General features: G+C 41.3%; 1 protein-coding gene, 1 non-coding gene and 2 pseudogenes across 3 annotated transcripts in view; 3 read left to right on the top strand and 1 right to left on the bottom strand.

Moving 5' to 3' along the window:
- The window catches only part of AKAP12 (A-kinase anchoring protein 12), a 72,449-nt gene extending 48,942 nt beyond the window's left edge, over positions 1-23,507 (bottom strand). Inside the window, exons 1-2 of one of the 2 annotated variants that reach the window (XM_016149140.2) lie at positions 23,378-23,507; positions 22,742-23,092 (exon numbers count right to left, since the gene is read on the bottom strand). In XM_016149140.2, coding sequence (XP_016004626.2) covers positions 22,742-22,915 — 174 coding nt within the window. In that variant the 5' untranslated portion in view covers positions 22,916-23,092; positions 23,378-23,507. Of the gene's footprint in view, positions 1-22,741; positions 23,332-23,377 lie in introns of those variants that run through there. The other variant, XM_036222701.1, reaches the window with a different exon arrangement.
- On the top strand, positions 2,458-2,576 carry LOC118605336. Its single transcript, XR_004952090.1, has one exon. It is a non-coding gene; the product is annotated as a 5S ribosomal RNA (ribosomal RNA).
- LOC118604185 lies at positions 9,519-9,638 on the top strand (annotated as a pseudogene).
- Positions 11,434-11,550, top strand: LOC118605452 (annotated as a pseudogene).
- Positions 23,508-25,586: the final 2,079 nt, after the last annotated feature.

Here is a 25,586-nt window from a genome sequence, read left to right as displayed (position 1 = left end):
GTGGGCTTCACTTCCTGGAGTTGTGTGACCTTGGGCAAGCTGCTTTACCAGTCAGGCTGTGCCTCAATTTCCTCATCTGTCAAGTCCGGTTAATAGCACCTACGCCTCCCTCTTAAGGTTGTTGAGAGGAGTTAATATACATAAAGCACCTGAAACCCCCTCTGGAACGTGGAAAGCACTACTGGAGAATTTGCTGAGTCAGGACTGGGGCCTTCCCTGGATACCCGCTCCCTATGTGTGAGCAACTTACTTCTAAGGGGAGATCTGAGCCACTCGACTCACTAAAAAGATTCGGAAAACAACTGTTAGATGAGAGAATGCCTGCAGAGGTGAAAACATAAACCATGAGTTTGAAAGCACATTAAATCCCCAGTAGATAAAGCGGGCAATAAATACTGTTCATAACATGACATTAAATTAGCGAATCAACACATGGACAATTATTTATCCGCTCTCATCAACTAAAGGAACACACAACCCAAGGCAAACTTAAGACACTATCCTTCACCCGTCAAAGCAGATCCTCCCAACATCAGCGATGCGGCAGTGAAATCTGAACATATATTTGTTCCCAGGGGCATCAAAATTGGCATAATTTGTGAAAGCGTATCCTTTAACAAGCTTCTATCCGATGTGTAGAAGGAAGCTCGCAAGTTAAGCCACCTACCTGAGTAAGTGACGAACTGGGGATCCAAATCTATGCCTTGACTACAAAACACATGCGCTCCTTCTGCTTTGTCATGAAGCCTGGAATTTTACCCAAAGAAATAACAAAAGAAGAGCACAGAAACAAAGCCGCACCCGGCAGAACAGAAATAAGCTGTCAGTGTGATCGCCGGCAAAAAATGACATGGAAACCTAAGAGATGGCTCTTCTGTAAGTGAAAACAAATCGGGAGTGTTCGGCCCTGACTGCAACTCAATAAAAATTCATATGTACTTACGAATTCATAAGTCATGAATTTCATATAATGAATTAAATAAACACCAATGAAAAAATCTATATGCCAAATTGGGGATATTGTGACTATTAGACAGATTATGCAAGATTATCACTTTTTATAAGAAAAGAGACATTTAGTCAAATTATGAAACATTAGAGCTCGAAGCGTTCCTCTTCAAGATCACCTAGAACAGTCCCTTCATTATACTGCTGAGAACCGAGCCCTGAAGAATGTTACTTGTCCATTCTGATAAGATAATACCGGGGAATGCAATCTTTCAGTACAGTCAAACAAGACTGGCTGTTGTCCCATGAGTGAGAATAAGGTTCTGGGCTGGGCGCTCGAGGCCGCTGACACTCAAGGTTTGTTATTCTCAATTTTCAAGCCCATTAGTTAAGGTTTGTTTAAAAATTTATTCAAGGAATTTTAGAAAATGAGAATGTTTTGATGTTTTAAACTCATTGGTCTAAGCTAAGCCATGAACTAGACTAAATAACTACAACACCAAAATCACCACTGCAGAGAGGAAGTGATCTCAAACACAACCAAGTTCAAAGAATGGGCTTTTCCAAAACGCTGAGTCCAACCAGGTTTATGATTCCTCTCTGATAACAATAAACTGCACCTGGCTTCCTCTTCACTTTGAGTCCAGCCACATTCATGCGTTATAGACCCAGAGAGTATCTTCGATATAGAAATTAATATAAAATTAATTCATGAAATCTTTTATATACTCTCTTGGAATACATTTTCATCATTGTAGGTTTTAAATAAAATATGAAAAAGATGGGCAAATTCTACTATTCCCCTTTCCACGGTAGTAATAGAAATGTTTGTTCCTTGATTTAAAAAAAAAAAAAACAGCGCATGCACACGCACGCACACACACATTTATGAGCTATTCCCCAAGGATCTGAAAAGGGAAGGCTTAACATGTCTCATATATTTCAGTGATTAATGCTTTATTTAATATTAGGAAAAATACCACAGTCAGGAGAACCAATACAGTTCAGGAATAAATTCTTACAAAACCCACACATTACTTCTCGCATTTATTCCTATGTACATTCTTAGTAGCATTTAAAATGCCTTTTATGTTTGTTCAAAAAGAACAAAGCTAAATAAGAAGTTGGATTTATAGCCCTATTTAAATATAGTACAACAAAGAAAATGGTTAAGTAGGAGGCAACAGTCTCCTGTGGGTTTAAGCCTTCTTATTTTGTTAAGAAAACTGGTTACTTTTAGGACCTACTAGTTAACCCATCCAATAAATATATCTTGAGTGTCTATTATTTATTCGGCATCAAATTCTGAGTAAAAGAAATTTAACAGGTATTGTTTCGAATTATTTCACTTCTACAAAGTTCTCCTGTTAAAACATCTAGATGTTTAGAAACAATAAACCATGAGTCCTCTTTCCATATATTTTACATCATAAAAAACTCTTTTTAAAGGAATAGATCTAGAAAGTGAGTTTTATCTGTATGGGTGATTAGCATAAGAATTCTCCACATATCTACGGCCATGCCACCCTGAACAAGCCTGATCCCATCTGATCTCAGAAGCTAAGCAGGGTCGGGCCTGGTTAGTACTTGGATGGGAGACCACCTAGGAAGACCAGGTGCTGTAGGCATAAAAAATAAGGGAATGTAAGCTGACAAAGTCCTTGCAATCTGTGAGGTCAACCAAGGGTTGCCTCACCTAAAAAAAAAAAAAAAAAAAAAAAATTCTCCACGCACCAAAAGATAAAATCCAGGCTTTCTTTTAAATTAGGAACATGCATATTGCTGGGTAAAGCATTCCCGTCTATGTAACATTTATAATTGACAAGCATTTCCTGCAGCCCCATCCATCAAGAACCACGCTCAGACGTGTGCTCAGCATCCCCACCTGCTCGGACGGAAATCTGGCGCCCAGCGTGTGGAACCCACCTTCAAACAGCTGCAGAAGTAATTACCCCTAGGAAAGGACGGATTCATTTTCTTCTGTATCTTCGAAATTTTATAAGCTGCTGTATTTGTTTTCAGCTTGGTCTGCTTTCTTAACTAAATGACCAAAAGCAAGATTTGCTTAAAAATTGCCGAAATCGAGTATGTGCCTATAGAAACACACACACGAAGAATTCCACCTCAAAACTGCCAAGGAAACTCGATCTTCCCATATCACTCTGTAAAGGATCATCTTTTAAAGGAAAAGTCCTTGTACCTATCTAATTGAATAGATGAATCAATAAAAAGGGACGATGACATCAATGGGCTATCTGAATCTTTCATAAAAGCATATGATTGTGATAAAACACAATCGGTGACTTCCTGGAGTGGGGTGAGGGGCTGGCAAAATAAACGATAAATAAACAAGCGCCTCCAGGTCTGTGATCTCCTGATACATTGTGCTCCAGGAACCACTCCCAGTCCTGCTGGCTCCCTTTGTGTGAGGCTCAGGGAGGGAGCCTCTATCCAAAGGAGATTCTGGCTGCTGGGTGACTCGTTCAGAGCTGGGAGCGAACTGCCGCCCTTCAAGTGATAATCAAGTGATAACGCTAACTCCCTCAGCCATTGTTTCTCACTTCCACCAAAGCCCAAAGCAAAATCAGAAACATGCAGTGGAATGTATTGGTACCTATGAATATGTCTTAATCACTTTTAACAAGAAACAAACACCTGGAGGAAGAAATCTACATGTTCAACTCCTTCCTGGCTCTGCTACCCAGCATTTGGGACAATGACTCCAAATCGCCAGAACGCCTGGCTACTCACATCAACTTTTACAGTTTTATCATTGCTACATTTAAATTTTGTTCAAGATTTTTCAAGAGTGTGCAGGAACATGGAAGGATAAATAAAATACAAGATTTATTGGGCCGCACTGATAATTGTATTTCAAGGTCTCCTTAGGCGCAACCATAATCACGTTTACACACAAAATTGCAGTCGGACCAATTTGTTAACCAACAATTGTTAGACTAAGACAAATGGTCAGTGGTGGCGTCATCAATTAATAATTAAGTTCAATCTAATTTTTATTGACTAGTTATTTTCTTCCTCCAAAGATGAATGCCAAACAACTCAACAAAACCAGTCTAGATGTTTAGATAATTAGAACAGTTTTCCGAGTCAGGGTGTGGTATTCTATTGGTTTAATCTGCATAAAGTCTCTCGACAAAAATGAGAGTAAAAACAGCCCTTCTGCAATCTCACACTGATAACAAACGTATGACTTGGCAAGTAGAAAATGAAATGCAGGTGGTTCTCATGAGACAGATGGCAGGAAAATAATTCTATAAAATCTTACTCCTTCCCGTGATGGCGTCATCGTATAAGATTTATTTCTAACATTCGAATTACTAAGTCAATGTAAAATATTTTGATTAAAAAAAAAAAATCTAATGATTCATTCAAATGTCTTCTACAACAAAATGTGAATTTTAGAAATCCGATGTTATAACAGGGTATCTCAGGGAAGGTCTCAGTCAAGCTGTTTTATCACCTTCTTGGAGGGTAAATTCATTTTCAAAAATCGATTCAACTGTTTTTCCCTTCGCTAGGCGGAAAACGCACATGCGTTCCTAACAGAGGTACGGAGGGCTCATAACGGCAGGTAAGTAATACAATCGGCATCACAGCTTCACCACATATGGGTCAACCAGGTTTGCGAAAACTGGCGTAGAAGTCTTACCTCTATTTTCATAGCGACATTTCCATGAACCTGAGTTTGGCAGGCTTTTTTTTTTTTTTTTTTTGCTTTTTGCTTTTGAAGTTAGAAACCATCTCCAAAATTCTGAAATGGCACCGAGTCACAAACATTCCTTTTCTCTAAGAATATACAAAAGAGTAATGGCTGTATTAAGTTGAGACTTCTATTTTTTAGCTCTGCTTTTTAATCTTTCTACAATTTCTAATAGCTATAGTCATAACGCTTAAAGACCTCTACGTGGCTTGGGACAGAACCTTGTTTTTATTTTATCGAATAATTCGCAACTTCCTTTAGGGGAAAAATGAACTTTTATGACAAAATAGTTCTGATACGCTTTAATGAAATTAAGATGAATTATTCTAGGGAACTACTTACTTCCCTGCAACCCTACCCCTCCCACCTCCTCCACCATCGCCGCTCACATCCGGTTGATGTTCAGGATCTGAGGGGAACCACCTCGATTCCATCCTTTCGACTAGTCTAACAATCATTATCTAGCCACTCTCTTGTTCCATTAGAAGTCCCTACCAAGAAGAGTCTTTGAATTGGCCCGCTAGAGGTTTCTTTCCATGAGGTAAGTTTGAAATAAAAAATTAGATATATATGCTCATAACCTTATTACTGGGGGAAAAAAAATTTCTTACTTTAAGAGGAGGGGGGAAAAAAAGAGGGTAAAATAGAAAAGCTCTTCCATACAGAAGAAATGTTAGATGTAGAAATGTAGAAAGAATGATGGATGAGAACCATTTTGCAACCTCGAAGGAGATTCAGGCGAGGACCACCGATGGATGCTAAAACGCTGGCAACAGAATAATGAGCACCCACCTATCACTTCACCCCATGGCGAAAAGCATATCTTCCTAATGAAGAGATCTGGGGAGAAACCTTAATCAAATCACCAAGCCTCGCATCACCTATAACGGGGCAGCCTGGCTCTTCGTGTGATGTAACAGTTAAGTAGTCAATCTCAGGTAGGTCTATTCTGGCTAAGAATATGCAGCCTGAATGCATTCATAGAAAAACCAATCCGACAACTCTACTACACAAGAAACTGGCCTGGGCTCTTCGTAAAAATGAATCCCATGAGAAACGAGAAGGCAAGAGAAGTGTTCTAGTTTGAGAGACTTTAAAAAGAAACATAACTGAGCACAGTTTGGGAACCTTGATTACATCCTGGATCCAATTTTTTTTTTTTTTTTTGTAAATGCAGTTATAAAATGTATTTAAGAGATAATAGGGGAAGTTCAAATATGGATTCTCTATCAGACAGTATCATTAAATTAATATTAATTGATAATGGTACTGTGGATAAGCTGAAGAATGTAGAAATTTATTCATAGGAGACGGTGCTAAATGCTTTAGGAGCGAATTATTGTGATGTCTTAAAGTTTAAGGAAAACAAAAGATTAAATAAAAGAAGGAAAGCAAACCTGGCAAAATGCTGATGACTGGTGACTCTTACAAAAGAAACTTTCTGCGTACTTGATGAGAAACATTTAACCAATAGAAATTCTCACCACTATCGCCCCTCCCCACCAAGGAAACATTATTTGGGCAACTCCCCCATCTAGAAATAGTACTGATCTTTAAGTCAGAACTGTGAGAACCCTTTTTTCAGAAGGCAGAAAGTCACGTGCTTTAACGGTGCACGATGCATAACGTTCACTTGGACTCATCTTGGTGCCTGTCATACATACATCCGTTTCAGACTGCATGTTTAATTTTTAACTTTACTTGAGTGTATGATAACACCGGAAATTTAGTTGCTAAAAAATGAATGGGATCAACATCATTAGCTCTCAGAGAAATGCAGATTGAAACCACAACGAGAGACCACTTCACGCCCACTATCATCAAAAAGGCAGATGACAAGTGGTGGGAAGGTTTTGGAGAAACTGGAACCCTCTGACGCTGCTGGTGAGGCTGCTTCGGAAAACAGTCTGCTAGTTTCTCGAAAGGTTAAATATCGAGTTAATATATAACCCAGCAATTCTACTCCCAGAGAAATTAAAATATATGCCCCCTAAAACCCTGTACTCTAGTTTTCGTAGCAGCATTACTCATAACAGCCAAAAAGTGCAAATAATCCAAACGTGCATCAACTGATGGGTGGATAAATAAAATGTGGGACAGATCCATATTGTTTGGCAATAAAAAGAAAGTACTGATATATGCTATAACATGGATGAACCCCGCAGACATCACACTAAGTGAAAGAAGCCAGATGTAAAGTTCACACACTATATGATTTCATTTTTACGAAATTTCCCGAATAGGCAAATCTTTAGAGATAGAAAGCAGATTAGCGGTTACCAGGGCCTGAGGGGAGGAGGAAATGCGTAGTGATTGCTAATGGGGACAGGATTGCTTTTGGGCCATGAACTACTCTTAAATTGATCGTCATGATGATTACACAACTCTGTGAATGTACTGAAAATGGCTGAATCATTCAATGGTGACTTATAGGGGTTGTGAATTATACCTTAATAAAACTTATAAGGCTCGATGCATTGCCAAGTTGCTTTATAATTTGATTTTTTTTTTTAAATGCAGGAATTGCTGCATTTTGTCAGGATGGCTTTCTTCTATCCTACCTATGAGACACACCCCTCCATCTCTGTCCTTCCATAGACCCAGGGACCTTCTCCTTCATGTGCTGTGTGCCTCAAGTCTGTCTGTTCCAGTGCCCTCTTTATCCCAAAACATTATCGCCATACCTAAGTTTGGGAAAGACATACTTCAGCATTCACCTTCTATTCTAAGCTTTTTATCATATGTCAATTTGAGATGTCTGCTTTCATCTCTTATGCAAGCTGATAAAATATTAACTCGGTCAGGCCAAGAAGAGTTTTACAGCAGGCAACTCTTACTAGGATGATCAATTATGTTTATTCAACTGCACGTTCGGCCGGACCATATTTCAGGAGAGTTGCTGATCTACTCAATTCTGTCAAGTCTCTTTGGTGAAATCCGGAATTACCATCAGTTTAGGAACCGGAACAACAAAAGAGACCAAGAAAGGGAGAAAGAACAAGAAAGAAAAGAATAAAAAAGAAAATGAACCCAGGCTGGCTCCGAGGGATCGCCAATTTTTTTTCTGTTGAGCAATCCATTCTGGGCCAGGAAGAATGACGATGATGATGATGATGTTCCTTCTGATGAGGGACTCTGATGGGGGATGGGTAGGTAATGAGAAAGAATGGCTTTTAAATACTTTTGTATGTGAGATTTTTAACAAGCATTATTATTCTTAAATTTAAAACTGAGTGATCCTTTCTCCCAGAAGCTTAATGTATTAAAGCTCATTTTATTCTGTTATATTTTAAGTCTACTGGATTGAAGTTAGTTTAGCTAATGGATTTAATGGGTCATGAAATCCCTACTGTGACTATTCAAAGTTCAGATAGCAATAGAAGTTTCCTTCCTAGACTTTCATTTTTGAAAAATTTTTTAGAAGGGGCCAACAGGATTTCTACAAAAGAAAAGCTTTAAGCAGCCACAAGAGCCTAGGCCAGACCAGTTAACAAATATCACCTGCCTCCAGTTGTTCAATAACAGTTTTCGGTTAAGAATGTTTTTGATTAATTGCATATTATATCAGTAAAACTTGCAAAAAAAAAAAAAAAAAAGACTGTTTAACTTACATGTATAAATTTAACTTTGTCCCTAAAACACAAACTTTTAGACAAATTCTACCGTCCTACAGATTTCAGTTCAGTCTACATCCCCCAGAGTGAGATTTTTGTAGCTAAAATCACTTTTTAACCAGAAATATCACATACATGTTTACATCATATAAAAATGTATCTTTACATGCATTTCTGTATTATACTATCTTCATGTAGAATTTACTGACAGAAGAACCACCTAGGATTTTAACTTAAAAATACACCTCATTCTTTTGAGATGTTAGCAAGCAAAACTAGTGAACTGCTTCAAACATACAACCTCTTAGCGCTAACGGGCTCCTGTCTCCTGTCCTCGGGTGTCCGCGGTTCATTCCTGCCTCTGTTCAGGGCCACACCCTGCTCCGGCTTTCAACTTGGCACTTAGAGCGCTGGGCCATCCTCCAAGCTGACTGTCTCCATTTGGTCCCTTCCTCTCCTTCATTCAATCCCTTCTGTATACCGCTGGCTTTTCTCAGAGAACGGTCTCCTCTCTGCCTGCCCCACGCCGGAGACAGAGAACAGAAGGTATAGATTTGAGGTGGGCAGACAGCTTGAAAGGGCAGAAGACGACGAAATACAGGGGAGATGGAGAGTTTCGGGATTCAACAGTGGACAAGATATCTTGGGAGAGCTGGTGGAGTAAAAGTGAAGAAATACCAACGGAAGGAATTTAATACTTGTTAAATGATGCCTCATGAGCCAGTTTTGCATGGATATAGCTAAAAGAAGTCTGAATTAGAGAAAGCCCAAAGCTACTAGTTAAGGAAATAAGTGGTAATTCTCCTGCTCTGAAGTTACCTGGATTTTCAGAGAATCACCATGTGAGTCAAATGGATAGATAGATAGATAGATGAATACATAAACACATAAATACATGAATGAATGAATGAATGAATGAATGAATGAATGAAAAGTTAAATTTGAGAGAAGAAAGGACTCTGGAAAAGTCACATGTAAGATAGAAATCTAAAGGCTGAAAACTTCAGCTAATAAACTCTTTTATATACAGGCTGAGAAAATGGGCTTCAACTCTTAAGTATAAGGAAATTAAGATCCAAAACACTTGTGAAAACCTTAGACTTGAAGTTATGGAATGTCTGTCTCTAGCTTTAAGAAAAGAACCGTGGGAGGGGCCAAGCACGTCCTATCAAACAGTACTCACCTGTGAAACAGCCCTGTACTAAGCCTGCTGATAAAAATTATAAACAGCTTTAGTCTATGGCCATGCTACCCTGAACAAGCCCAATCCCCTCTGATCTCGTGAAGCTAAGCAGGGTCAGGCCTGGTTAGTACTTGGATGGGAGACCACCTAGGAAGACCAGATGCTGTAGGTGTAAAAAATAAAAAATAAGGATTGTAAGCTGACAAGGTCCTTGCAATCTGTGAAGTTGACCAAGGGTTGCCTCGCCTAAAAATTAAAAAAAAAAAAAATTATAAACAGCTTTAGAATTTTTTTTCTTTTTGGAGGGAAGAGAAGGCAAACAGAAGATTTTCTAAACTTTAGTTAATTCGTACCTGATAACTGCTTGCTGACAACGAAAATGCTAATAGATCAAATGTTTGACCCTATTTCTGCTTCAGACAGAATTCTCACAATAAAAACAATTCACTAATGGAATGAACGTATAGCCCAAAGTACAATTACGTTTTTACACAAATATGATTGAGGTGCCATAGTCTACAACTAAAGATGTCCAAGGTGGTGGAAAACTGACTTCAGTTGCGCAGACATTTCTCCGAGGCCATGCTACTGGACCACGTGGGAAAGTATTTAAAAGTAAGAGCTTCACTTTACTACCACAGTCGCCAATCGAATGTAGGAAAAATATATAGAAGATCAAAAGAAAACATCTAACACACCATTGGTTTGTGTCTTGTTCCCCAATCCTGCCTATAACTGCCTTATAGAGGTGGACAATTAGGAAGCGGAAGTACCAAGGTGTCAGGTACCTCCGCTTTCTAATTGTCTCTATCTATAAAGCAGTACTACGCAGAGAAAAATGGCCGGAAGCAGAAAGACTAATTTGAGGACCGATGTTGTGGTATATTGCATAAGATAAGTAAAGTTGGGGAATGAGGAAAAGGTCTGAGGAAGCAGGACCAGAATCAGTAGCACTTCCTGATGGCCCGGATATTGGTTAAGTGAGAGGGAGAGAGAAAACAGGATGGTGGCACCATCTGCAAGATGCTGAGGCCACCAGAGGGAGTCGATGGTCACTGCCTGGGCCTGGCATTCAGTTACACCCAAACCCAAAGAGCTCTTAGGTCTATGACCTGCCTCCAAACCCAAAGAGCTCTTACAGCCTAGCATCAGCCATCTCCAGGCCATGACGGCGTGGGAAGAGTGAGGGCTGGCCAGTAAAGATGAGCCGTTTGCCCTTTACTTGGCAGCAGAGACAGTAACACATCCTGAAATACCTAGAAAGGCAGAGTGCATTGGGGTCTTAGGAGCCACGCTCCCAGGTGTTAATATGAAAGCCATCTCATCACAGCCCCAGTCTGTTCACATGGCTCTCGTGCCGCCCGCCCCGGCTCGGGGAGCTGAGCGGATCAGGCAGGACCTCCAGCACCGACCTCGAGAGCTGGCGCCACAAAAGCCGCACTTCCGGGCTACGTGTTCGCTTTGTTGTCTCCTCTTTAAAATGGGGGTGACACCGCTTACCTGACAGAAGGGAACAGCTATTCAGAGAAGGGAAAAAGCAAGAACACGCTGCCAAAAACCACCTGGGACCCAACGGGTTCTTGGATCCAACACATTTCGGTGAGTTGAAAGTCACTGAGCGAAGGAACTCTGTTTTTTATATTTCTACATGCACCTGACGATTAAGGTTTACCCAATTCATTCTCCACAGGTTTCAACCTTATAAGTAACAGAAACAGAGTAAAACGACTGTGCTGGGAGCCCTTAAACTTAGGCACAGCACACAAAACTGACACATCCAGCCCATCTCTCTCTCTCATGTCAAGTTAATGTTTTGTGAGAATAAGCATAAGAAGTTACACTGAAGAAAGAGTCAATAAGGGGATATGTTAAACTTTATATATGTGTGTGTGTGTGTATGTGTATATGTGTGTACACATACACACACACATATGTAAAATACGTATATGCTCATTTTAAAAATAAGCAGTTTTAGCCTACAGCCTGAAAACGCCCGATCTCGTCTGATCTCGGAAGCTAGGCAGGGTCGGGCCTGGTTAGTACTTGGATGGGAGACCACGTGGGAATAACAGGTGCCGTAGGTTTAAAAAAATAATCAATTAATTAATTGATTAAGTTTTAGTAAATATTTACTATGAAGGAAGAATCAGTACTTTATGCCTAGATCGAGTTGCTTTTGCTTACATGCCCTCAAACAAACTTAAAAGAATAGCCCTACATTGATTTTTAGGTTTTACAAAGGAGCAACTTTCTTAAAAATTTAGCTTCATTTTATAATCCCAGAATACAAGTTATTTGCTCTGATTTGCTTTGATCAGGCTCAAGGAAAAGAATACATCAGTGTCTTTCCCAACTTCTTATCTGAGGCCGAAAGAAGCCAGCTGGTCAGCTCATAGCAAAGGAATCATAAGCTTTGGGGATTTTTCCTTCATGACCATAAAAAGCAACAAATGGGTGACATTTCCCTTTACTCTTATTTGCCAGAGGAAGAATTTGCAACTCCATTCAAGAAGGCTCTGTTTTGACCTTCCCCTGATCTTAGTTCAAGTTCACATACGGTTACAATACCTCCAGTATTCACTGCAGGAGCTGGAAAGGGTTTAAGGAACACAATAATTTACAGCATTTCACTCCACAGTAGTCTAATTGTCTTTGGCCTCAGAAAATACGGTTACAGGAGAGTTTGAAGGCATAATGTGGCTTGCACTAAGATGTTTAGCCCTAAAAGCGCTTAATTAAGTGCCATGAAAATTGAGTCTATAAACAGTTATTAGACTCACTGCAGACTGAAAATGAAAACTAAATCTGATGTAATTATCTGAATTATTTGAACAATGAAATCAATCCAAAGTGTACTCTATCCCTAAAAGTTTAATGATCCTTATTGTTACCTCAATATTCTACTTCTTCCTCTCACCTCCCTCCAAATGTACCATCAGGTCTAGATGTAATTTAATAAGGATATCGATATATGAAATGTTTCATCTCAGGATAACGTGAGGCATTTCCCAAATCACATACATTTAAAAGCTGAGACATAGTTCTTATTTTTTCCATTTTACCCATAGAGTAAGAATCTTTCTACATGTGATTAATTTAAAAATTAGGTATATTAAAAAAAACAATCATTTTATATGAATGAAATAAAAATCCAACCTCTTCGCTCTCTGCCAAAAAAGAGAGCAAATAATATCTCAGAATTATTCTCTCAGTCTCGCATTAGAAATACAAATTTAAGTCTGAAGTCCCCCACCTACATCCCAACAGATGTAGATGTGGAATCCAATTAACGACTAGCTTCGTACTGGCGATGACAATAAATGCAGAAGTCCTACCCTAAAAATCGAAACTCTCCACAGCAAAGCCACTGCCCTCTCTAAACTTCTCCATCGCTACTCTAATTGTGCTCTACTCTCTAGCCTGGCATTTCTAAATAGTATTTATGTAAAACGCATACTATATGTCCCCTTTGGGAGAGGCATAATTAACAGTATTAACATTTTAAAGGTTCTAAGAAGTCTTGCAGTTAAAAAAAGAATCCTTAACCCAACTTTTCCTAGACTATTTTTTACTCAGTATCTCTCCCAATATAATGAGGCTCTCTTGGCTCACTTTTTATTGTATTGTATTGTATTGTATTGTATTGTATTGTATTGTAATTTATTGTATTTATTGTATTGTATTGTATTATATTTATTGTAGTGTAGTATAGTGAAATGTAGTGTAGTGTAGTGTATAGAATAGTATAGTGCATCGTATTATATTGTATTGTATGTATATTTTCTTGCCTCCTCTCGAGCATCTCATTCTTCAAAAATTCAGCATCATGTCCATTTCCCCTGTCTTAGCTCAGGCCACTATGACAAACTACCATACACTGGGTGGCCCAGACCATACTTCTTTCTCACAGTCACGAAGGCTGGCAGTCCAAGATGCAGGTCCAGGCAGATTTAGTTCCTGGTGAGAGCTCTCTTCCAGGTTTGCAGAAGGCCTCCTTGATTACAAGAAAAGCTCTTTTGTGTCTTTTCTAACAAGGCACTAATCCCATGAGGCTCCACCCTCACGACCTCAGCACCTGCTAAAGGCCCCAGCACCTAACACCATCGCATCAGGGATTAGAGTTCAAAATGAATTTGGGGGGCAGGGCAGAACACATTCTGTTTGTAGCATCCTCCACACCACCCTCCCTGGTACACCAGTATGTGCTCTCTCTCTTGCCTTCGGGACCTGTTATGTTCGTGTCTCTTGTCCAGCACTTGGCTACAACTCACGGCTTCCACAAACTCATTAGTCCACAGTGACCACAGGCACTAGAGTCGCACGTAGTTACTGGGGACTCAGTGGGTTCACTGAACTTCATTTTTAAAGGAACTAATTTTCCTGTTCTTTCTAAATATATTTACATATCACCCATGTTTGCTCTCTAAATAATTTTTACTCCAAGATCATGCAATTAAGAGAGAACACTTTATCAATCGCATCTGCAGATTTTCTAGCCACTAAATCTACAGCCCTAACTTTTATTTTTGGTGTTGGGAGTGCAGGATCACATGCGTGAAATCTGTTACTCTTAGTCCAGCTCTCCTAGAGGCTGAGAAGTTCATTCAGTTACCTAATTTGTTTAAGACTAAAGCACCCTGGGTAAGGAATAAGCAGGGATCAGGATCACGGCAACTGCTTGAGAAACTTTCTCTGACAAATGTACTTTAAACCATGACCTACTTCCCCGAGCACTTAAGCATTCTTTGCATTCCTCCCTGTCATGGAGGATTGTTTATCAGGCACAGTTCCAGAAGTGACTTGCAATCTCTTGTCACTGTTGCAATTCTAGATAATACTGTAGGCCCTCTGGTCACCACAGAATCTCCATTATAGGACAAAAACCTTTTGAGTATTCAAGAGACCTTAATATGTCCTTAATGATAGTCAAAAGAACCAATCTTTATTTTGATCAAAGTAAAACAAATTTTCTATATTGTAAATAAAAGAAAGACAGATCTAAAACTGTCACCAATTTCAGTTTCAATTTAAACTCCTAAAGGCTTTTCGAAGAAAAAAAAATTAGATATTAAAACCAGTCAACTGGGTTTTGGACCCCATTACTTAGTGTCAATTATTTACATTCTATACACTAGCTTTTATCGGGTTTGGAGAAAATATCTTAATAATCAGGACTGGTTTCAGTAAGCTTCAGTGGTGACATTTTTCACTGTTTTTCAATAATGTAAATCATATAAAACAGAAGGGAATAAGGACGAACAATTCCACTTAAATATTTACATCCACATTATATGAGTCAGGAACTCATGTCTAAGTATTGGTTAAATGTGTCATTACTGAATTATTGCTAATTCTTAGCAATAATCCTATTCACCACCTCCCCCTCCACAATTTATACTGCATTCTGTATCAACTGTAAATTTCAAGGAGATAGCTCACACCGAGGTTGAACTTTGCATAGCACTCAATACACTACTTGAGTGGAGTAAGGCTGTTTTACATACATACCCAAGCGAAGGATCATTTCAAACAAAAGTTTCTTGAGAAGCATTCTACAAGAGTGTGTTAGTGAAAAATTATCACCCAGAACTGAAAAGGTAAAAAAAGGTTAAAACCCATCAAACGCGTCAACAATCTTATTTAATGCATTCAGCAATATGTATTTTATAGAGTAAGGAAAACTATCAAGGACACAATGAAGCGTGTCTTCAAGGAGGATGGTCAATATCAGGCAGCGACGACAGAAAACTAATAGTGGCAGCAGACAAAACCCAGAGCCCGTAATGGCCCTGTTCGCTTAGAAATCACGTGCTCTGACACGAAGAATAGCAAACCATAAATCGTCCTCCGAACAACAAACCAAAAGGCAGACGCTGGAGATGGAAAGAATTACGAAGAAGAAATGTCTTCCTTGAAAGTAAAGAGAAACAGTCCCCAAGCTACCTAGCTCCTTTGCCTACGAATGGAAGGAAGGCAGGTCGACCATCGGGCTCTTTCGTTTTTCAGGTGGACCCAGACGTGCTGGTGTAAAATGGTCCCTGCTGCCTGATGGGGCGGCGACCCAACGGCCACTCCATCCAGTGGCATCAATCGATATTCACTTTCGGTTCTACCTTCTCCGCAGCTGCTACCACTGGCTCCTTTCGGTCTTATCTCTTACTCTGTGATACTTGGCTTTCCACTGTGATCCCACGCCCGCCACCCCAAAAGCCTGGATTGCCCCCAGTGCCCATGGTCTCTGCTCTGACACAGACTGTTAGAGAAAAGGCAGTGATCTCGTGGATGCCCCATCTTCGCCCTTCGGCCTGCTGCAAATGAAGTCCCGAGTTGTCATCATCAAGTGATAGTCTTCCTTCTAAAGGTACTCTCTGGGTTAATCATCGTTTGGCATGGTTGGTTACACAGCAGTAGACCACTGAAGCCGACGTCATGAGGGGGACATTCTTATCTGACTACCGGCGAAATGAGGCCTCCCTATTCCAAGTCTTGAAACCTCAGTTATTTCTGTTGCTCCCTTGCCCCCTGCACCCAACCCCACCGCCCCTGCTAATATCTGATCCCTACATCCACCATATTGTGGACATGTTCATTGAAACAACCTCCCCCAGGTGGCCTCCCCCACTCTCCTGCGGGTGTCTTCTCTGTGTGTGCGATGGTCTCCCAGGAGTCCATCAGACACTCACTCGCGGGGCATCTCTGCATCTTTGCGTCGCTCGTTATCAGGAGCCTTCCCTGGCTCTCTGTTGCCTCTGCAGCATTCCCGACGACTGGCTGCAACTCTATTTATCATCCTCTTTCTATTATCCCCTTACAAACACTCAGCTCTTAATACACCATGTACTTTCTGGCCTCCTGACTAATGGCCTTTTATCTGCCTGTAACACTTTCTAAATGTTCTTTTCTTTCTACAGCGGTTATCTGGGCAATTCACTGAGTAGACGCGTACCAACTCATGGCAATTCTTCCATTGTCCCTCCTATTTCTTTCAATCTTTGTTACTGAATATTTCCTCCAGAGGGACCCTACCACCTCACCTAAATTATGAGGATCGCAAGGATAATGCTATGAGTTCTTATTTCTTTATCTGCCAAAGCATCGACCAGTGCCTTTCATATGGTAAGTGGTTAGGAAACACTTTATTGACTCTTTTTAATGCATTTCATTACATACTGAGAAAACAAATTAAGGTTAGAAGATAACACCTGCTTCCCACGTTTTTATATTTATGTATGTAAAAACTTACCACAGCCATGAGAGACCAGGATGACACCTCAGATGTAGAATATAAAAATATTTTAAGCCATGGACTTGCTATTATAATTGACTAGATTTTTTTTAGCCACTCCCTTAATTCTTAGTGTACAAATAAATGTAAAAGTAAAAAAATCATATAATTTACGCATATATGGAAACTCGAGTTTTAACAGGAGGGACTATTTAATCCATGGTATTGAAACAATAGGTAACTGGTATGGAAAAATGAATTTGGAGCTCTCCCTCTTGACATAAAATCATCAATTTCTAGTGGATTAATGGGCTAAATATATGAAAGGCAGAACTTTAATTTTTTAGGGCTAGGAACTTGTCTCCGCAGTTCCTAGCACAGTTTCTGGGGTACAGGAGCTAGGAAAGAAATGTTTATGGAGTCAAGATTGAATAGTGAACAAGTGTTGAGGAAAGCCAAAAACCCTATTCTGATCTTCAAAAACTTGGGTCAGGTTTTAAGGTGTCTTCACAGATTTTTGGACCAGCCAAAGGTCATAAACCAAGCCCTCAGCTACTGTCTACTTACCCAGCACAAGGAAAGTTTAAAATTGATCAATGAGGTTTAAGAGGCCAACAGGTAAAAACAAAAATGGCAACTACTGAAAACCAGCAGTTCCTTCTTGCTCAGAAAGGAAAACAGCATTTGATTCAACCTGACTTACCCTGAAGAACACGTTTTTAGGAAAGCCTCTATTAGCAGCGCACTTGTTTTCAATACAGTAGAATATAGGAATGAAATTATGTAGGAGAAATATTTTCCTTTATTTTCTCCTCAAGACGTGAGAAGGGAAATACTTAACTCTTCCAGGTTCATCTGAAACCCTCCCTCCCACCCACACAAGCTCCAACCTCGGTCTGTGCTGCTGTTATGTAAGCCTGAACCATCCCTCCCTGGCCTTCCATCACCTCCTACATCCTTAAAGGCAAGAGTGGTCTCATGAGGCACATCAGAACACCCGAAGAGCATGTGAAGGGTACAGAATCTCAGACCTGCTGGCACTCGGATTCACTGCATCCAGGATGGGGCCAGGGCTGTCTTTCAAAAGCTCCCCAGGTGATTCAACTGCCCAACCAGGTTTGGGAACCTGGAGAATGTGATCTCAATACTCCTGCAATTTGTAGTGATCTCCCCTTCTTAAATTGTGGCTTATCTCATTTACCGATCAAACATAAAACTGACATTTACTGAAACTGGTTAAGGTAAGACAGAACGAAACTACTCTCTCCCAGTCATGAAGGAACTGTAGGGAAGACAAAAACCTTTGAACTTGAATGAATGCTTGTATTAAGAGAAGCCTAACAGTGTCTGGGAAAGATCCTGCAGTTTCCAGGGCTTTGAACACCTACATTTTTCTGGGAAACCACATTTATTCCAGTTAATGAGCCAGGCTGTCATTTGTTAAAAAGATGAGAATGAAGCCCAGGGGAAGTGGATTTCGGCTGCCCCCGATCCCTGACTCCAACATTTCATGGATCAGAAGTATGAAGAAATTTCTGGCAACAAGATGGTTTTAGATTGTTCCCAGAGGAAAAAAATTTTAAATTGATAGCCAAAGAAGTAGGTCACTGTCCAAGCAAACAGAATTAAAGACAATCTACTAATCTGGGAAGGAAAGGGAGTAGTGAAGAGCCGCCCCTCAGCTGCCTTTTACTCTTAAACTTGCTTTTTCCCCCCTCTTGAGTAATTTCTGGGGGAAAAGGTATTTAAAAAATTGGTTAACAGTAAAATAAACCATATGCTCTGAAAGCCGATTCAGTTCGTGACCGGGTGGCCAATATATGTGACAAGGCACTCAACTTCTTCATTAAAAAAAGTCAAGGAAATTCAGGTGCCAAGTGAGGTGCCACTTGGCAAATATTAAGAGAATCTGCTAACCGCTGAGGCAGAAGCATTGGAAGGCAAGTGTTGACCTACACAGAACAAGAATACAACATGGAAGAACCACCTTAGAAAGAGATTTAGTGAGGGCTATCGAAATTTTACATGGGAAAAAAAAATTTTTAAATAGATATAAACCCTTTGATTCAGCAATTTCACTTCAGAAATGTATTCTAAATATACATTTGCAATACAAAAGTATCTGGACTAGGATATTCCCTGTGTCAATTTAATACAGCAAAAGACTAAAAAAATATATAAATATAAACACAGAGGATTGGTTAAATTATGGTACTTCAACCCATAAAGGAGAAATTTATGTGGCTACTGACGTCATACATCTACCAGCCCAAAAGGCTGTAACAGATTCGAGGGAAGGCCTGCAGTCCCCACAAGCTATGGCCATCCTAAATGGCCACCCTCACACACACATCTCCAACTTGTGGACTGCAATCCAATCAGAAAGCAGCAACTTCTGTAATCTGCAGAAAATCCACAGGATTATAAACAGCCACACACATAAAAACACCCCTCTATTAACAAACATAATTCTTGCCTAATCATCTTAAATTATGGCCCTTTTAGCATAAAACTAGCGACATAACCACATTACGGCCATCTTTGGTCTCTATTCCCATTCTGTAAACAGAGGCCAAGTGAGAGAAAGCATACTACCTTAGGCTAGGAGAGGATTTATGAAATGCATCTGGTCAACCCAATTATCTGTTGGGTTAATACACAAAAGGCAAAGACAGCCTTCATGCTACTAGGTAACGGATTCTTCTGTTTGAGTACATCTTGACGTTCTGGTGATTCAGCTCTGGTAACCAAATGGAACCACAGCTTGAAGGAATGACAGGAGTCCTCATCTCCCCACCTGCCAGGGACACTGGCCTCACACTGACCACTGTTTCATTTCCAGGTCTAAAGCCACTGATGGAGCAAAAATACAGAAAAGCTAATTAAAGGATGTGATCGTCCAGACCTAGCCTGGAATTTGGCTCCAGAAATCAAGATTTGCCAGAGACATGGAGGTAAATTTGTCATTAGTCATCCCGCCCTTTACTGCCACCAGACTGACAATACTCTTTGGATGACAAATTTTTAAAACAGCCAACTAAGGATTAATATAAGGCTTTATTTACGACCTGTGTTTAGGTAAGCTAATATTCTTGCCCCTGCAGCGGCCAAAATAGCCCAGGTCTTAAATATAAACCTAGAAAATTATCCATCAAGCCATTGTCTCCCAGAATTTACATATTAAGATTGTAAAAGATTGACTGGAAGATAAGAATCCTTCCATTTAATTGAAAACACCACAGATGAAATCAAGACCTCTGCCTCAGTGCATCTAAATGTTAGATTTGAGTAATTTTTACCTGATACGAATAACTCAATTTAGTATAAACGTCTTTCGATGTATGAATACTTACTCAGTAATATGGTAACTAACATTAGGGATAAGGGAAGGAAAGTAAACTGGATTGCTAAATAAGTAGTATGCATGGTACGAATATCATTTAGATGGAAAAAAAAAATCTATCAACAGTTTTTAGTTAACGAACAGCAGTCTACCAGGGGTCAGGGAATGACGGATTAGTCTAAACCTCCCTAAATGTCCACAGACCCAATCAAGAAAGCTCAAGATGTAATTCATAACTAATTCTATGTATGAAGTGGTCTCATCTGAGCCACTTGCATATTTTTGGCTAATATGTTTGTCTATTTTAATGGCAATTTAAAATTACAAGGCTAACATCCCACTTTCTCTAAAGAAACAGAAACCAAATCTGAGTTTTTTGCCAAAATATTCACTTGATCTATTAATAACCAAACAGACTAACTTAACTTAGTCACTATCTGATGAGAAGGATCATGTTATGAAGGTCAAAGGTTAAATTGTAGAGAAATTGGATGGGCCAAGCTATTCCTCAACTTGATAGCCTCCAACCCAAACCTGCGAGCCAGTACCATCTTTTTCTGCGAACCTACTACGTTCCAGGCAGCATGCCACACTTGGAGAACACGTGTTATAAGCAATACGGATATGGTCCCTGCCCTTGTGGAACGAACATTCAGTATAGCCAAGAAAACATTCATTAGTCAAATCACTAAACCCACAAATGTGGAGACTGCTGGGAAGAAGCATCCCTCTGCGGGAGCCTAGAATGGCAGATGGGGATTGCTCAGAGGTCAGGAACTGGAGCTTAACAAGGGGAAGAGGAAAGGCAGGAGCTATGTGCTGAGTCATTCTTAATTAGGGAGTCTTTTTGAAAAGACTTGGGTCTTCAAAACCTGAGTAATAAATTTTACTAATTGAAATGAAAAACTACACATTTCCCAAGGATACATGTACATGTATTGATGGCCTCCAAATTGACAACTGGGCAGAATGCCAAAAAGTTCAGTGATATTCTGGATGTCATTTATGTAATTTTTTATAGGAGGTGGTTTGGCTGTTTCAAGATGGTGGCGACTAGGAAAGAGGAAGAAGAATAAAGGTATGGAAGAAGGATATAAAGAAAAGAGAGCAAGGATGCAAAGATTATCTTTAAATGAATGAATTCGAGTTTATTGGGAAGGGAATAAGTACCATATTTCAGTGTGAACTCTTAATAAGAAGACCCGAGGCCAAGGAAAAAAGTGAAACTGATCTCAAGCTTTCAACAATTACATCTTAAATTCGCTTTCATTACTGGACTCTAAATACTGGTTATGCAGCCATTTTGACAGTAGGCATCAGAAAGTGATGTACAGTAAATATTAAAATGTGACTCAGACCTCAAAAGGATAGTACATTCCTTAGGCCCAAACCTTAAGCACTTCTTAGAAAATCTGGATATACTAGGCAGTTACTACTTGTTAGCATCTACAGCTCTAAAAACCATGGGTTTTACAAGTAGTTGTAAATTAAAAACAGGAAGTAATCTAGTTATTAAGAACAGTCTCAGCCCAAACTAGACTAGGACAGCTAAAGAGGTCAGGGCAATGAGCTCATAGTTTTGTGAAATTTACCTAGATTTATGCCTGTCGTTTCCCCTATAAAAGCATTAAACATGTTTACCTCTAAATACATTAAAAAGCTATATCTCCTGAGATAACTCTTAAAGGTCCTCACTTAATCTGTATCCTCAAATTTGACACATGGTTGTTTTCTTTATTTTTAAGCCTTAAGTATGTTTATCCACATCTTTCTGTAATATATCACAACACAGGTTGTGTGAAGCCTTGCTAATGAACACATGTGCTGGAAAATAGATCTAAAATACAATAATGGGAACAAGTCACAAACTTGGCGGCTGCAGTGGTCACGGTAAATATTTCTGCCTTGAAGATCTGACTATAAAATGCAAATTTCCTAGGAGATTCTGCACTGCCTCCATAGACAAGCGTACAGGGAGGGAATGCTCGCTTACGCCTGACCGCATTCTTCAAGAACTTCTAATTACTCCAGTATTTGTTTATCCAAGTCCACTGAGCGAAAAGGAAGACGCAGCCTTGTTTGCGAAAACTGTCATTCCTTTTTGAAATGCAGCGTCTGCCCACGTTTTCTTTGGCTCGGAGCGAGCTACACTCCAGGCTCTCACCGCATCAGGAAGGCGGTGTCTGTTCCAGCCGCTGCCGCAGGACTGGGTACCAAACCCAGGTGGCTCCAGGCACAGCGGGTAACAAGGACTATACGCGGCGGGGAACCCGGGGGCGGCCCAGGAGCTGACTGTCCTCATGCGGGAGAAAGCGGGGCCGGAGGCTCAAGGCGCTGGGCCCCGGGGTCCGACCTCCGCGGCCTCCCCCCTTGCCGCCCGTGCGTCTCGGGCTGGGTCGCTCCCACCGGAAGAGTGTGCAGAAAGGCTCGGCGAGCGGCGCGCACGGGGAGGATTTTATGACTGCGGATGGCGCAGTCGCCTCCCCTGGAGACCCACGACAGAGATGCGAGCCCCCCGCCGCGCTCGCTGCTGCTCTGGGCTCCACCCCGGCGCAAAACCTATCAATCAATCAGCAACCCTGGAGAGAGGGGCTCGTGCTCCTGAGTTTGCAGATGGGCTGCTCCGGCCGGGAAGTTCTCGCAGGAGGAAATCAGAGGGAGCCCCCGCCCCCGCCTCCCCCGGGCAGGTGGCCCGGCGCGCGCGTACCTTGGTGGCGGGGTCCGCGGCGGCGATGGCCGGGTCCCCCGGAGCTCCAGGCGCCGCCTCTGTCGCGGGGCTGCCGCCGCCGCCGCCGTCGCCGGGCTGGGGCTCGGCGGGCGTCGTGATCCCCGCCTCCGGCTGCTCTGGGCTGCGCTGCTCGGTGGAGCTCCCGGCGCCCATGGCTTCTCCGCGCTTCTCCCGCGCCCCGCCGACCGGTTACGCCTTCTCGGAGTCGCAGGGACGCGGGGCAGAGCGAGAAGCCGCGCGCCCGCGAGGTCCCGAGAGCTGCTTCCTCTCCCGCTCCTCCTCCCGGCGCGCCCAGACCGCGAATGAACGAGACGCGCTCGCGGCAAACTCCTTAAAAGAAAAAAAAAAAAAAAAAGGCCACCTCTTGGCCGCCGCCTCCTCCCCCTTGTTTTCCCCTCGCTTCATCACATGAGCACAGCCCAGACACGCCTTGCAGCAGCATCTCCCCCCAGGCTGCCAGGACCCAAGGCGCAGCGAGAGTCGCGAGCCAAGGTCCCAGCGAGCAGAACCGAGGGGCCACAGCAGGGGGTCGACCAGGGGTTGCCGAAGGTGAGGGGAGGGCAAGAAAGCGCCCCGGGGAAATTGGATTAGCTGGGGGTTATTAATGATAGATACCCCGAGGTAGGAGCTTCTGCTGCAGCCGGCTTCCACCTCGCCCTGAAGCGAACCCAAATGCCCACTTGCTTTCCTTCAGATCCTGTGTGACTCTCTAAATGTTTGTTCCGGCCTCCTCCTCATTAGCAGGAGAAAGGCGAGCGCTCCTGGGCTCCTCCGGAGTCGGGCCATATTAGGGCACCTCACGTGGCAGGAACAGGGAACCGAGAGGTTAATGCAGTCAGGCCACGGATGAGGTGGGCCAGACAGCCCCGCGCTCGCCTATCATCCGGAACAGTGATGTCAGGCAATGTCAGCGGCAGCCCTGGCCGCCCTCTTTCCCTGGGGAATTTGGGGGAAATCAGATGGTTACTGGAAATGTGTGGGTCTTTTTCTCTGAAGGCCTGATGCTGGATGGAGGTCCAGGCCGCTTCTCCCTGCGCCATAATGGAACATGATGGCATAGATTTATTTGCATCAGTCTTTCTCCGTAAATAAAGACTAAGTAATTCCAGCCTAAGCGGCTTGCATTCTTTCCCTTCAGACTCTTGAATATATTTGTTATATGAATATAGCAGGCAGTCAATAAATGTTTGAACTAAATTAAAAATTTAGCTGGATTCTTTAACACATAAGCATAAGGCGGTGGGCTGCCAGGAAAACTATCCCAGTTTTGACTGGCAAATAAGTGCCTTAGTTTTCACAAATAGTTGGAATCGTCATTAAAAATGACACTTTTGGAATATTGACACTAGACGCCAGATAAATTTCCATACTCAAATTTAATACAGTTTAGTAGAGAGTCGATGGAAACAGTAGTTCAGCAGTGGGATATGTTGTGCCTAATTAACTGTGTGTTAATTATCCAGAATGAAATTTTTCCGAATTTATCGTTTTTATTTGAAAGAATACGTAAGGACCACTTTCTCTGGAATTTATCTCTTAGGAAGTAGTATATTTGCAAAACGGTTGTTTTTTTCAGAATTTTTAAGCATCTTGCCCAGTTCAGCTTAAATTTTGACTATTTAGGAAACAGTACTTACTCTGTTTCAGATGCTGTTCAAAGCACTTTGCGTATATAATCACATTTAATCCTTACAACGACCACCTTATGGCACCCATCCCGTTATCCTCATTTTATAATGGAGGAGAGGGAGAGCGTAGGCCTGGAGAACTTAAATCAGGTGCTTGAGGTTTCACAGCTGGAAGAACAAAGAGTCATCCCATACCGAACCACGCACACCTCCCCCTTCTGTAGGAAGCTTCCAATGTGTTCTCCCTGCTCAGGGATGTTAGTGAAAAGTCGCATTTATACCTCGGCGAGGATGTTAAGAGCTAAAAACACTGTTAAAGCCTATTTGAGAATGATTAGCATCAGCACATATGAAAATGTATCAGTAAGTAGTACAAATACTATCAAAAGTCTCCATTCTGTGAGATAACATTTATTCGGTTCTTGGGAAATTCCTAACAAAGCTTTTCACATCTCCTAGCTTTTATATTTTCAGAAAAGATTGCAAGGTCAAAGACTTCCAGACAACAGTATATGTATGACCCACGTGCTGAGGAGATATCCCCAGTGTCTGCTTAGATTAGCAACTGCTTGCTTTATGTTTATTTTCCAGGTTATGAAAGTGCTCACATTCTTATTTTTTAAAAGCAAAATCTTATTTTTGAAAATGTGAATATTCTAGTACTCATTATTGTACCCAAAACAATAAGATAAGGAAGTACTAAGAATAACGGGCCTTTGTAGGTTCACACAAGCACACATGTATTTAACTCTTGGGTTTCTAGACTGAACAAAGAATCCTTTCTATCTTACCTGAAGACTGGGGGTTACTCTTTGTTATTTTTGTTAAGGAGAGGGGTTATGTTATTTATCATCTCCAGCAATAAGATGTCCCAGCCTTTTGAATACGCCACTTAACACTTCAGAACATTACAAAGTCCTTTCTTTCTCTCTTCTTTCCTTCTTCTCTCTCTCTCCTTCCTTCTTTTCCTTTCTTCCTTCCTTTTTTCCTTCCCTCTCTCCTTCCTTCCCTCCTTCCTTTCTTCTTTTCTTCCATTCCCTCTCTCTCTCTCCTCCTTTCTTTCTTTCCTTCCTTCCTTTTTTCTTTTTCTCTCTCCTTTCTTCCTTCCTCCCTCCCTTCCTTCCTTCCTTTCACACATACTTATCGAGTGCCTATTATGTGCCAAGCTCAGTTACTGTGCTTCCCACCCAAGGCTC

This window comes from Rousettus aegyptiacus, unplaced genomic scaffold (genome assembly GCF_014176215.1).
Source record: "Rousettus aegyptiacus isolate mRouAeg1 unplaced genomic scaffold, mRouAeg1.p scaffold_m13_p_1, whole genome shotgun sequence".
Taxonomy (NCBI): Eukaryota; Metazoa; Chordata; class Mammalia; order Chiroptera; family Pteropodidae; genus Rousettus; species Rousettus aegyptiacus.
Note: the sequence above shows the minus strand (reverse complement) of the source record. Positions and strands in the feature narration are given on the sequence as shown.